Raw genomic sequence first — 13,686 nt, forward strand, 5'->3', positions numbered from 1 at the left:
AAAAAAAAAAAAGCCACATAAATCACAATAAGGAGCAACTAGCAGGGCTATATCAGAGCTGGTATCACAGTTATTACAATACAAGGGACAATTCCAACTGATCAATACCCTTTCTGTTTGATTGGTGCCCATGCACCAATGTACATGTAAGATTTATTACATATTTAAATATCACTCATGATAATAAGGACATTAAATTATTGTTATAAATTGGTTTCTACTTAGAAGTTTTATAGTAAAAAGTTAGTAAGTTATTTTTCCCAGCTCACTTAAGAAAACTATTCTGTGCATTGTTAAGGATAAATAGCTTCTTTGTTGTTATAAGGAAGAAACATATAATTCTAAGAGTGCACATAAAAATCAAGTAGAAAAATGATTTTTCACATTTCTGTAGTTTTCATTGGTTTGCAGATTGTAGATTCAAATAGATCTGATAAACTAAAACATAGAACTAAACAAAACCTGTGTTACATTTTTATGTCTATAAACGTGATTCACAATCTTGGTGGCAGGAGAGAAAGTGTATATTTGAAATAAGCCTTGAGAAAGAGATGGACTTCATAAAATAAGCAGCTTAGATAATAAAGCTCTTATTCATATAAGCTCTCCAAGCGGTATTTATTTAAACAGTTAGATTGACAGCCTTGAGTATAGGAAATATATGCTGAGCATATATACTGAGCAATTTGAGAAAACCTTTCTCACACATTATGTCTGTAACATTTGGCAGAAATAACTTCCATTTGCAACTTTTCCAACTTTTCAAGAGTTGCAGTAGCTCATTTTCAAAGTGAGAACAAATTATGGTTCAAACTATCTGGGGTTTTTTTGGGGTCTTATTTGTTTTATTTTGTTTGTGGTTGTGTCATTGCTGCAAATGTATTCACAAGAAGTATTTTAGGCAGAGCAATGACTTCATCAATCAATATACTGACAGAAGAAATGATCTGTGTACAGGCTCTGAGGAGGTCTATAACTTTAGGTGGATGATGCCTGTTCAGCTCTACCAAGAGCTCCCAAACCCTCTACCTTTGGGGACCATGAGCGGAGGATATCCTAGACCCGCCACACAATGCTGAGGACCACAAAGTGCTGTCAAGTGGACGGTAATGTCATCGGCATATTTTCTAATCCACAGTGTCTCTAGGAAGCACTAAACAGAGTTTGCTAACTGTGGTAGAGGTATCTGTGGGTCAAGGGCATGGAGAATTGAGGGGTGTAGGAAGAGGCCCTAGTAGGTTATATTAGAAAACAAGTGTCCCTGGTCTCACAAGTGTCACGGCTGAGCTGGACATCAAAAGACCCTAACCCGTCATGTATGTATACCTGAGGAGTAGCAGACAAGCTGTTGGATTCTGCCAAAACAGCATCTCTAACACAGGCCAGACATTGAACGACAGGTAAGGGAATTTCCTGCAGCTGGACAAGGAGAATAGAGCCGAAGACCATCCCTGAGCTTGCAGAGCGGGGAATGTGCTTCTTCACTGCAGGAAACATTTCTTTGTTCATTAAGAAAGACATATCAGAGGTATTTTTGAAAATAAGTCATTGGTTTATACATGCAAGCTTTACAAAGAGTATTTATTTAAACAAATTGTTTAAACACTCCACCAGCACACGGTGACTGAAACGGAACTTGAACTTAAAGATGCAGGGTGGTCTAATATTATGAGAGAAATGTGTTCCTGAAGACCTCACATAATTCAAAGCACACATGAGTTAAGATGAACTTTCCCACAGGAATAAATGTAAAGGTTGTGTTTTTGATATGCATAAATCTCCAGCCAATGTGGCTTAGGGGCATTTGACCTTGTTTTTTTCTCACAGTCATGTCATGCCTCACATTCTTTTTTTTCCTTTTTTTAAAAAATTTTTTTGGCCCAGTTATATGAAGTATGTGAATCAAAAAGTACCTTATTTTTCAGATAATAAATGATGGAGAGAGCATGGAGAAAAAGGAACCCTCCTACACTGTTGGTAGGAATGTAAATTGGTACAGCCACTATGGAGAACAGTATGGAGGTTCCTTAAAAAACTAAAAATAGAGCTGCCATATGACCCAGCAATCCCACTCTTGGGCATATAACCAGAGAAAAACATAATTTGAAAAGATACACGCACCCCAATGTTCATTGCAGCACTATTTACAATAGCCAAGACATGGAACAACCTAAATGTCCATTGACAGATGAATGGATATATATATATATAGCATACAGTATATACCAATACATATATATTTATAAACAATGGAATATTACTCAGCCATAAAAAAAGAATGAAATAATGCCATTTGCAGCAACATAGGTGGACTTAGAGACTATCATACTAAATGAAAGAGAAAGACAAATATCATATGATATCACTTATATGTGGAATCTGAAAAAAAGATACAAATGAACTTATTTACAAAACAGAAATAGACTCCCAGACTTAGAAAACAAATTTATGATTACCAAAAGGGAAGGGGAGAGAGGGATAAATTAGGAGTTTGGGATTAAAATATACACACTATTATATATAAAATAGATAACCAATAAGGACCTACTGTACAGCACAGGGAACTATACTCAATATCTTGTAATAACCTATAATGGAAGATAATTTTAAAAAGAATATATGTATTTATATATATATGTATAACTGAATCACTTTACTGTACACCTGAAACTGACACAACATTGTAAATCAACTATATGTCAGTAAAAATGTTTAAAAAGTACTGCATTTTTCTCAACTCTTTTTCTGAAACTACTCCAAGTATCCTCTCCAAAATTAAGAGCACAAGGTATTGTGGGGATTCTAGATCCTCTTCAAAGTGTTTATATCACATCTAAACATCTTTCCAAAGTTTTTCATATTTTCAGCAACAGCGTTATCACAACTTAAGAATTCAAGCAACATTGTTATAGTATTAAAAATAAATTTTAATATTGATAATTCAAAAACTAAATACTACAATCATTATCAAAAAATTACTCAGAAAATGTCTGATATGGGTAGAGCATGACCAATGGTATTGCCTATTTTGTCTTTCAATTTGTCTGAAAGTGATGCTGCCATGTGACAACAGCACAAATACAGTTTATTATTAACTCCACCTGCCCCTTTAAAATTGCACAATTTTTGACTATTTTCCAAATTTGATGTATAAAATGAAACTAATATTTTCCACACTTTTAGCAATCCACTTATTTCAAAATACACATCAAATGACCTATACTATAAAAACCATTCACTGACAGAGACTACGTGACAGATACTATGTTGAGTAATCTTTATCCTCCATTATTCCCATTTTAGAGATAAGAGAATTGAAGTCCAGTAGGGTTAAATAACCTGGGAAGCTTTAACCTAAGTTTTTGTGGATTCCAGAACATGCCTCTATTCTGCCAGTGTTTCTGAATGTAGTACAATCTGTGAAGGGTTTGATGGTGTTAAAAGAACTGATATTGGTGTGGTAGCAGTTAAAGCTAGGATTGTAGGGCACTGAGAAGAAGGTATGTGGTGAGGATACAAAGGCAGTAAGCGTCACCCTCTGGATGGAACTACTTGGCACCAAAAGTTAGGAGGAGAAAAACTCTGTGATTACAGGACACTTTGGGTTCAAGTGGAAGCTTTTATATTTTAGGAGAGATAGAGATCTGTATATTTATAGGTATATTCCTTTTACAGAAAGTAGGAAACATTTAGAAGGGATTTCTCTCATGTTAACAGAGATATAGAAATCTCAAGACTCTAACTGTCAAAACAGGTTCAGCCATAAAGAAAATTGTGAATTAGGCAAAGAGTGGGTTTTCTCCTAACCCTTTTTACTCACGTTCTTCTTTGAGGACTATCTCCCTAATAAACATAACACTAATAATTATAATAGTTTTGCATATTAAAGTAAGTAAATTTAATACATGTAAAACTCTAAGCAATGTTCTAAGTACTTTACGTCAATTAACACATTATGTTTCACAACACCTAAAATAGGATTCTCTCATAATCCCCATTTTATAGTTGAGGAAACCATGGCACAGAGAGACCAAGTAATTTTCCCAAATTGCCCACTAGCAAAAAATACTTGTCTTCTCTCTTCAGAATCGTCACTGTTTTCATGACCCTCTTTCCTCTCTCCTTTCATATCTCTTTCACCCTTATCAAAACTTACGTGTCCTTTGTCTCCAGAGTCTATCTAACTAGATAATTAATTGACTAGGTAGATTCATGCTAAATAATTTAATGCGTTCTATTTACAAGATAACATAGTTGTATCAAATAAAAGGAGGAAATAAGTAAATAGTGGAGCTTTTTTCTATCAAAAATCACCGACTCACAGAAGTAAAAATCATTTTACACACCTCAAACAAAAGTTTATGTGTCTAGCACAGACACTGGGTTACAGAATCAGAGCACAATTTGTTTTAGATTTTTTTTTTTAATAAATTTATTTATTTATTTATTTTTGGCTATTGAGTCTTTGTTGCTGCGTGCAGGCTTTCCCTAGTTGCAGTGAGCGGGGGGTTACTCTTCATTGTGGCGCACGGGCTTCTCATTGCAGTGACCTCTCTTGCTGCGGAGCATGGGCTCTAGGCACGCGAGCTTCAGTAGTTGTGGCACGTGGGCTCAGTAGTTGTGGCTTGCAGGCTCTAGAGCGCAGGCTCAGTAGTTGTGGCACATGGGCTTAGCTGCTCCGAGGCATGTGGGATCTTCCTGGACCAGGGCTCGAACCCGTGTCCCCTGCATTGGCAGGCGGATTCCTAACCACTGTGCCACCAGGGAAGCCCTAGATTTTTTTAATTTACAAAATAAGGAAGTGTCAATCGACAACAGGTACTATAACAATGCATTTAAAAATAAAAATGTAACCTAACATTTAGGTTATATGTCATCTCCATGTCATGATGATTTAAGGAAATAAAGGGAAGATGAAGAGTACAGATCAATAAAGGCACAGGAAGAAGAGGACAGATGCAATCAAACTCTACCTCGAGACTACAGCCTCTCCTTAAAGGCCCCAGATGCCTCGTGATATGTTCAAGATCTCATGTGTCAAATCTCTCCACCACCAGCCCTTCTCCAGCAGTATTAGCTGTCCTTCATCCCATGGTTAAGACCTTCAAGAGCAAAGACAATTTTCCCTGAAAGGACAAAGGAGTCAGAGGGCCAGATCTAAGTCCAAACCTCACCTTTCTTAGCTTGGCAAACATGCTTATCCTCCCTGGGGTAGGCAGGATAATGCCCTTCTCCCTCAAAGATGTCTATGTCATAACCATTAGAATTTATGAATATATTAGGATACGTGGCACAGGAGAATTAAGGTTGCAAGTGGAATTGTTTGCTAATCAGATGACCTTAAAATAGGAAGATTATCCTGGATTATCCAGGTAGGTGCAATGTAATCACAAGGGTCTTTAAAAGTAGAAGAGGAAATCAGAAAATAGACCCAGAGAGATGGCAGTATGAGAAACACTCGGCCCAATGTTGCTGGTTTTGAAGACGGAGGAAAGGGACATGAGATAAAGAATGTGTGCAGTCTCTAGAAGCTGGAAAAGGCAAGGAGATGGATTTTCCTCTAAAGCCTCCAGGAAAGAATGCAGCTCTGCCGATACCTTGATTTTAAGCCAATGGCAATAACCTTCTGAACTACAGAACTGTAAAATAATAAATTTGTGTTAAGTCACTATGTCTGTGGTAATTTTTTACAGCAGCCATAGAAAACTAATAAACTCCCAAAGCCTCAATTTTATTTTTCTTTTATAAAAGGAAGATACAGAAGATAACTTGTAATCTCGCAGAATTATTGTGGAGACAAAAAAGATACCATGAATGTGAAGAAAGTAATGTAAATTAGAAACACCATGTATGTAAATTAGAAACACCATGAATGTAAATTAGAAACACCATGAAATTTTTAGATATTATAACTCATAGGAGTATTAGTTCCTTTTGTCCTCAAAGTTTCTTTAAAGAATATGCAATTAAACTGATACACTTTCAATTGTGTATTTGGCATTAACTATGTTATCCTGTATATTATGAAGAAGTCATAACCTGGCATTTTTGATATGTTATAATATAACTTGAGTATGAGAATAAAGCATAAACTACAGTACTATGAGCAAAAACTCATATATTTGTTGGTAAATATGCCAAACTATTTCATGCTTTGAGACAAACAAAATGGTACTGTGTGATTTAATAAAAATTATCATCATAGTTTACAAAGCTAGAATGCAGAAAACTTCAGAAGTCAATAAAAAGTCAGAATTTTCAAAATCTAAGTTTTTTATGAGTTATTAATGATACTCTAAACTTTGTTCTTATGTGCATATAAGAATTTATGCTTGTGGAAAAAAATTTTATTTTCATTATTACATCCGATCCTGACACCAGCCCTATAAAGAAATATTTTTAGATATGGAAATACTAAGACATACCTTTTTCTCCCCAAGGAAGCAAATGGCAGATCGACAATATCTCTATAAATGCTAGGTATTATTATCTACTAGTGGTTCTCCAAGTGTGATCTGGGGACCTTGGGGTCCCTGCCACCCTTTCAAGGAGTCTGCAAGGTCAAAACTATTTTCATAACAATACTATTTAATACCAATATTACTTAATTTTTCAATCTCATTCTCTTGCAACCACAGAGTTTCCCTTTCTAATACGGTGAGTACTGAAAGATAAGACCCCCGTAAACAAAAGTTCTTTGGGGTCTTTAATAATTTTTAAGAGTAAAAAGTGGTTACAAGTTACCTGGGTCAATTCTCTGGGAAAACTGTTCAAGATAAAAGAGGTAAGGAAATGTGATAGCTAAAAATGTACTCTGATGGAAAGGAGCTAAGAGAAAGAAATACAGTTGAAAGATTCATTAAGATTTTTCTTTAAGGCCAGAGTATCATGAGGAAAGCTTGTGTAGCGGAGCAGCAGTTTACTCAATAGTACCCTTATGGCTCCAAAGATACGACACAAACTTTCCAAAAGTGACTAATCTACCCCAGGGGAGCAGTTCACACCTCATTATGGGTCCACAATTGCAAATAAATGCACAATAATGACAGCAACAATAATATAGCAAAAATATGCCAGGATAAAAACAAAAACACAAATTTGTGCACAGAATTATTCCCAACCATAGAGCAACATTTGCTAATTACTAATATCCCATATTAACTATTTCATGTAGCCACTGGAATCTTGCTAAAAATTATTTTTGATTCATCCACTGATGATGACAGAATGAATCATTTTTGAAGTATTCGCCTTTGATTTCATTGCAATTCTCTGTCTCTTGCCAGTGAGTGGGCCCCACTGATTTATTGTACGAAGTATCTCACAACTGTCAATTCCTCTTTATTTTCAGTCCAGATCTCCCTGACAGGCTACTCTGACATATGCTTTCCAATTTCATATACATAGGTTTCAACATTTCCCTATTTTCATTCATTTAATTAAACATTATCTACCTATTACATTCCAGAAAGGCCTAAAAAAAATTAGTTTTTAGGCTCTGGAGACATGGTGAGGAATAAGACAAACAAAAATCTCTGCTCTCACAGAGCTTATATCCTGGTAGAGAAAGACAAATAATAAACAGATAAACAAATACATAAAATATTTCCACATAATGATTAAAAACTAGTAAGAAAAGGCAGCTGGGTAATGTTACAGAAAATGCCGAGGATGGTGTTTTAGATAAGATGGTCAGGAAGGTCCTCCACAGGGACTTGACATTAAGGTGAATCCTGAGTGACAAGGAGAAAGCCGTGAGGATGAGTGAAAATTATTAAGACAGAGTGCATACCAAGAGCTAGGTAACTAAAGCCTGATAACCGTCTATAATTTCCAGAGAATGGAGAACATAAGGAAGGTGTGGCCGGAGCATATGGTGAGGTATGGGAGTTCTCGTAGAAGATGGGTGGGCAAGGGTAGGTCATACAGGACTGCTAGGTCATGGTAAGGAGATCGAATTCTATTCTAAGTTCGAAAGGAAGTGACTGACATGTTTTGAACATGCATTGCATGGAGAAAGGAATGTAGGGGTCCAAGAGTGAAAACAGGGAGAAGAATTGGAACTCCATAGTCCAGGCAAGAGAGGAGAGTAAATTGGATAAGGTAGTAGCTGGAAAGGTGGATGATTTGGGATATATGTTGGAAACAGAGCTTCCCTGTCTTACTGATGAACTGGGTGTAAGTGTGAGTACAGTGGAAGAATTGGGCACGGCTCCTGTGATTTCTAGAAAATGGGTCCTAAACATTTGGTTACCGTCCAAGGCAAGTGCGCCCTTTGTATCAACCCTGAGAGTCCCTCTCTCTACTACGAAACCTCAACAGCAGTAAAACACATTTCCTCCTTATTTTTTTTACACACAAAACTCATTCTCACCTTTGCTCAGAAGGTTTTCAGTCTTCACTTCCCACGTTCTCTAGTGATGATCATTACAGCCCACGTTCATAGCTGTGTCTCCTTTTAGAAATTCCATCTTTTAATATCTGTTGCTTCATATGAGTGAACATTGGTTCCCAAGTATATAACAAGTAACTTTATAGCAAGCACCATATCTTAAATTCTTTTGAAACCAGCACACCAACTAGCCACATTTGAGAAATAAACCCTTGCTGATTAATAATAAACGTTATTAAATATAAAATTCTGTTCTCTCAGATGTTAGACCACGTAGCCTTTGACACAGCTCTCTTTGTACTGCTTCTTGTTCTTCAGGCCTCAGCTCAAATGTTACTTCTTAGGAATGCTTTTATTAACCACCCAAGTATAAGTGCCCACCACCCATGGCCACTGCTCACTTTATCATGTTTCCTTGACATGTTATATACTTCATAGCATTTATCTCTAATCTGATGCTATCACACTTACCTGCTGACTTGTTTGTTATCTATTTTCCTCATTAGACAGGTCATGTCGTGAGAGCAGAACTTATCTACTTGTTCACACCTGGATCCCAGCACTCACCACAATGCCTGCCCTAGAGTAGTATATATTGTGTCAGGTATCGTGCCAGATGTTAGGAATCAAGAAGTAAACAAAACGACAAAACTCACTGCCCTCATGGAGTTTAGATTCCAGTGGGAGAGACTGACAATAAAAAAGATTTTAATAAGTAAAATATGTAGTCTAGTAGATAGCGGTAAGTGTTAAGGTGGGAAAAAAAAATCAAGCGAGGAAAGGCAGACATGATCTATGATTGTACAGGGAGTAGAGAAGTGTAGCAATCTTAAAATAGGCAAGGAAATCCTCAATGAGAAGGTAACATTTGAGTCAAAACCTGAAGAAAGTGAGTCTTACAGCTAGCTGGGGAAGGGTGCTCCAGCCAGAGGAAACAGCAAATGCAAGTTTCCTGAGGCTGGAATGCACCTAATGCTCTCTAGGAATGGCTCAATTTGCTAAAGGTCTAGAAGGTCATAAGCAAGATGGAAAGAGCTGGAAGGTGTGGTCAGGGAGGAAAAGTAAGGACAGAGGATGGGAACAGATCATTTAGGGTCTTTGAGGCCAATAAAATGATTTCAGCTTTTACTCTTAGTGAAATGGGAAATAACTGGAAGATTTTGCACAGAGAAGAAGAGCCACAGGATGATTCATACTTTAACAGAATCATTCTGGCTGCTCCTTAACAATAAGAAAACAAGGGCAGAAGCAGAGAGATCTATTCAGAGCCTAGTGCAATGATTCAGGGGAGAGATGATGGTAGCTCCACATGGAAGAGTCGCAGTGAGTAGTCGCAGTGAGTGGTCCTTGATAAATATTTGTTAAACTAATGAACAGTTAAAGGTTTCTCACTCAACAGTGGTGGTTTACATTTTATTTAAACATATAAAGTAGCCCATTTGTAAAACTGAAAAAAAGGATATGGATAACAATTTTTGAAATTAGATAGATTCTTTTAAAATGTCCGTAAGTGAACATTTCTACTTTTGTTAATGAAAATTCATAAAATATTTACTTATAGACAGGTTACATTTACTTTTACAAGATGAGCAAATGGATTATTCATCTGGTTTATTTACTCTTGAAGTACACATTTCCCTTTGAAAGTGGTTCTGACAAGATGGCTGCATTTGTAGAAAATTCAAGAAGAATGTCTTTATAAAGAGGGAAAAACAAATTGAAAAAGCTTGAGATCTGCCAATATTCTGTCTGCTTTGGACATAACAGAGATGATGAGTCTATCATTTAACATTCTAAATTAATAGTTTTATGAAAACGAAAATCCTTTTCTTGTATGTAGTAGATGTTTGTGATTTATTCTATTTTTTTATTTTTTATTTTTTTAGTGTTTTCATCTGACACATCCTAATTACCTCTTTTGGATGAGTGTTAATATATTTTCACAGTGCTACCTGGCTGGATGTCATCTTCAGACAAAGACAGAGATCAACTCTATGTTTATCAGTAGAACTGGTTTTGACTGATTCTGCAAGTCAAGTGTATGTTCTGGAGCCATCCTCAAAAAAAAAAAAAAAAAGAAAAAGAAAAAATCAGAGCATGTGAAATTTCTTTCTGTTTTTTATAGAAATTAATTAGCATGTTGAAATTGCCTTATTGTGCCTCTTTGCATTGGTTTACATTCAACTCCTTGCTTTCAAAACAGAAAAATCTGTGATTAGCTGGAGTTAAAAATCTAAACAAGAGATCCCCAAGCTCCAAATCATGTAAATGGTAATATTCGTGACAGTTTACAACTTCTTTCCCCCCAGTGGGAATATCCTGTGTGGTTTATTGCAAGCCATCAAAAGCAGAGCTCTCAAAAATTGCAATATGGTGTCTCAGTAGCTCTCACAAAACCTAGCTCAAGCTGATAGGTTGCAAAAAGCCAAAAACAAACAAAAGAAAACACACAGTATTTTGAAAATACATTGGTGTGCACAAATAACTCACAGTCTATAGATTCGGTGCTTATGCATGGCTTCAGGCAGCTTTGAAAATGCCTCAGGATGTTGCACTCATGGTATTGATTGAGAGTACATTTTGAAATCACCTAAAATTCATTGGCTTTTGCTATTGGTACACCAATCACCTTCTCTTTGGTGCACAGAGGCAATCTTGTTTACATTTCTAACAGATCTTGGTTACATTCTGGCAGTAAGGACACTATTATGAACAGAACAGAAAAAAAAGATGTCCTGTGTTTGTCTCTGAATTTTCATGGAAGTTATTGGATTGCCATCTCTAGCACAGTTCATAAACAAACTTGGTGAACATCAAAGGCATTAAAACCTGCTGAGCCCAGATTACACACCTCGAAAGTAAATGTTACCTCAGTGAAAAGTCTTCTGAAATTTAAAATCAAGTAAAACTCACAATGTCCAAATGTTTGCTTTAGAACTTGGGCGTTGTGTGTGAGAATGTTTTTTACAGTGATTGAATGATTAACCCTCTATTTATTCTGTTATTTATACCATCCCTAATTTGTTTGGCACAATTTTGTTTACTCACAATTGTTCTCACATGTATAGCCCTGCCACACATGCGCTGGCCCCAGATATGGGAAATAGAACTACAAATGTCCCTTTTATTGCTTTTAACACGTGCTGTACTATTCATGTTAGAATACAGGTAATTTGTTCTTGAATGTGAGATTCAAAGATCACAGCACTAGCAGAAGTAGCCACTTAAAGCATGTTAGTTGTCTCACATGAAGACATTTCTAATTATTCCCAACTAACTCTGTTTTACTGATACACACACGCACAAACAAACATACACACACACATATTTGTGCTACAAAAATGATTGACTAACTTCAAAACAAAGGCAACACCAAAATGAGAAAGATTCTGCCAAGAAATCCTGTTTACTGTGTTTATTGGTGCCCCTCAAAAAAATTCCAAAGCATGTTTGTTCTACCCACTTTTGTGCTTCTACCAAGAAAACACATCTGTGAGAATAAGAATCTCTCCTATTGGGAATCTACAAAATCATGTCATATATTATCCTTAATTATATATCCAACACAGTTATTTGGGAAGGATTCCAAAAATCTGAAAGAATTTGAAAGAAAACATCTGTCATTAGGTTGTTCAAAGTGACTCCAATTGGACACCAGTGATCTATTCTATGTAAATCTTCACTGCTAATATTCCCTGATAGTAAGTCTTCAGTCTCAGGCCATGCACACCTAGAGTCATATCTCATCACCTCACTAGCTTGCTCCCTCAAGGAGAATTCATTGCTCCCTCACCTGTGACCTCATAGGAGCATTCACATACCTTCATCATGACCACTACCAGACTGCATTACAAGTACACATCATGTGTGTTTCCTCAGAGAGTATGGACTTCTTGAGGGTAGGGCCATATATTACACATCTTTTATCCCTGGCACCTGGCATCATTCCTGGCACACAGCCAGTATCTGATATCAGTAAATGTTGAATAAATGAATGAATCTCAGCCCAAATCTGCTTTCTTAATATCTCACTGGAAAACTCTTAATATCTAAAAATGTGATGATCTTGACCCAAGGGATATTTTCAAAATGTGATTTCCAAGTAAAGAAGCTAAAATATGCTTATGTGCTAATATGCTTATCACAATTTTATAAAAATGATAATTTGTGCAAATGTATTTAAAATCAAATTAAATAGCAATACACTGCTATACACCTATTCACATGGCTAGAATAAGTAAGACTGACAATACCTACTGGGAATTCCATACATTGCCGGTGCAAACGCAAAATGGTACAACCACTGTAGAAAACAGTTTGGCAGTTTCTTACCAATTTTAACATATACTTATGATGTGATGCAAAACCCCACTCCTGCATTGTTACAAGAGAAATGAAAACTTATTCTCACCCAAAACTTGTATACTAATGATTAGAGCAGCCTTTCTCTAATCTCCGAAAACTAGAAACAACGTAAGTGTCTTCCAAGTGGTGAATGGATAAACAAATTGTGGTACATTCATTCAATGTAATACTACTCAGTGATCCATATAACGATATGAATGAATTTCCAATGCATTATGTCGAATGAAAGAAGCAAGTCCCCAAAGGCAACATATTCTATAACTTCATTGATATGACTGTAGTTGTCTTCTATTACTGCATAACAAAGTAAAACAAATTCAGCAGCTTAAAACAATGTCCACTAATTAGCTCACACTTTCATATGTCAGAAGTTCACTGCTTAGGATCTCACAAAAACAAGGGCTGTATCCTTACCTAGAGGTTCTGGGGAAGAAGCAACATCCAAGTTCATTCAGGTGTTGGCAGAATTTAGTTCCTTATCATTGTAGCACTGGTGCTAGTTTCCCTGCTGCCCATCAGCTGGGGATCGTTCTCAGCTCCTAGAGTTCACAGTTAGGTCCTTTCCACATGACTCCCTTCATCAACAAGCCAGCAACGTCACCCTGAATCTCCCTCCTGCTTCAAATCTCTGGTTTCCTTTTCTGTTACCAGCTGGCAAAAATTCTCTGCTTTTAAAGGGCTTGTGTAATTATATTTGACCCACCCATATAACGTAGCATAATCATGGGAGCTTTTATGACCAGAAGTGAATGCCATATTAAAATTGTATCTACCACAACTTTCTGAAAAAGGCAAAACTATAGGGAAAGAGAACAGACCTGTGGTTGCTGAGAGTTAGATGCAAGGGGAGGGGCTGACTACAAAGGAACAGTGAGAGAAAAATTTTTGGAGTGAATGTGTGTCTTGATTTAAGTGGTGGCTACACGACT

At 36.5% G+C, this 13,686-nt stretch overlaps 1 protein-coding gene across 11 annotated transcripts in view; it reads right to left on the reverse strand.

The window, feature by feature from the left end:
• Positions 1-13,686, reverse strand: part of LOC309629921 (uncharacterized protein) — a 321,184-nt gene that overhangs the window by 1,750 nt on the left and 305,748 nt on the right. For 5 of the 11 annotated variants that reach the window (XR_014245282.1, XR_014245283.1, XR_014245284.1 and 2 more), the window contains one exon: positions 1,327-1,484. The exons of 1 other annotated variant lie outside the window; for it this stretch is intronic. Coding sequence is in view for 5 of the 10 variants with exons in the window: in XM_082394515.1 (XP_082250641.1) it covers positions 1,327-1,419 (93 nt within the window). In the remaining 5 variants the exon portion in view is untranslated. The remainder of the gene's footprint in view (positions 1-1,326; positions 1,485-13,686) is intronic. 5 more of the 11 variants (XM_082394515.1, XM_082394513.1, XM_082394512.1 and 2 more) reach the window with 1 other exon arrangement.

The sequence above is a fragment of the Balaenoptera borealis genome (genome assembly GCF_965194805.1).
Source record: "Balaenoptera borealis genome assembly, chromosome: 5".
In the NCBI taxonomy this organism is placed as follows: Eukaryota; Metazoa; Chordata; class Mammalia; order Artiodactyla; family Balaenopteridae; genus Balaenoptera; species Balaenoptera borealis.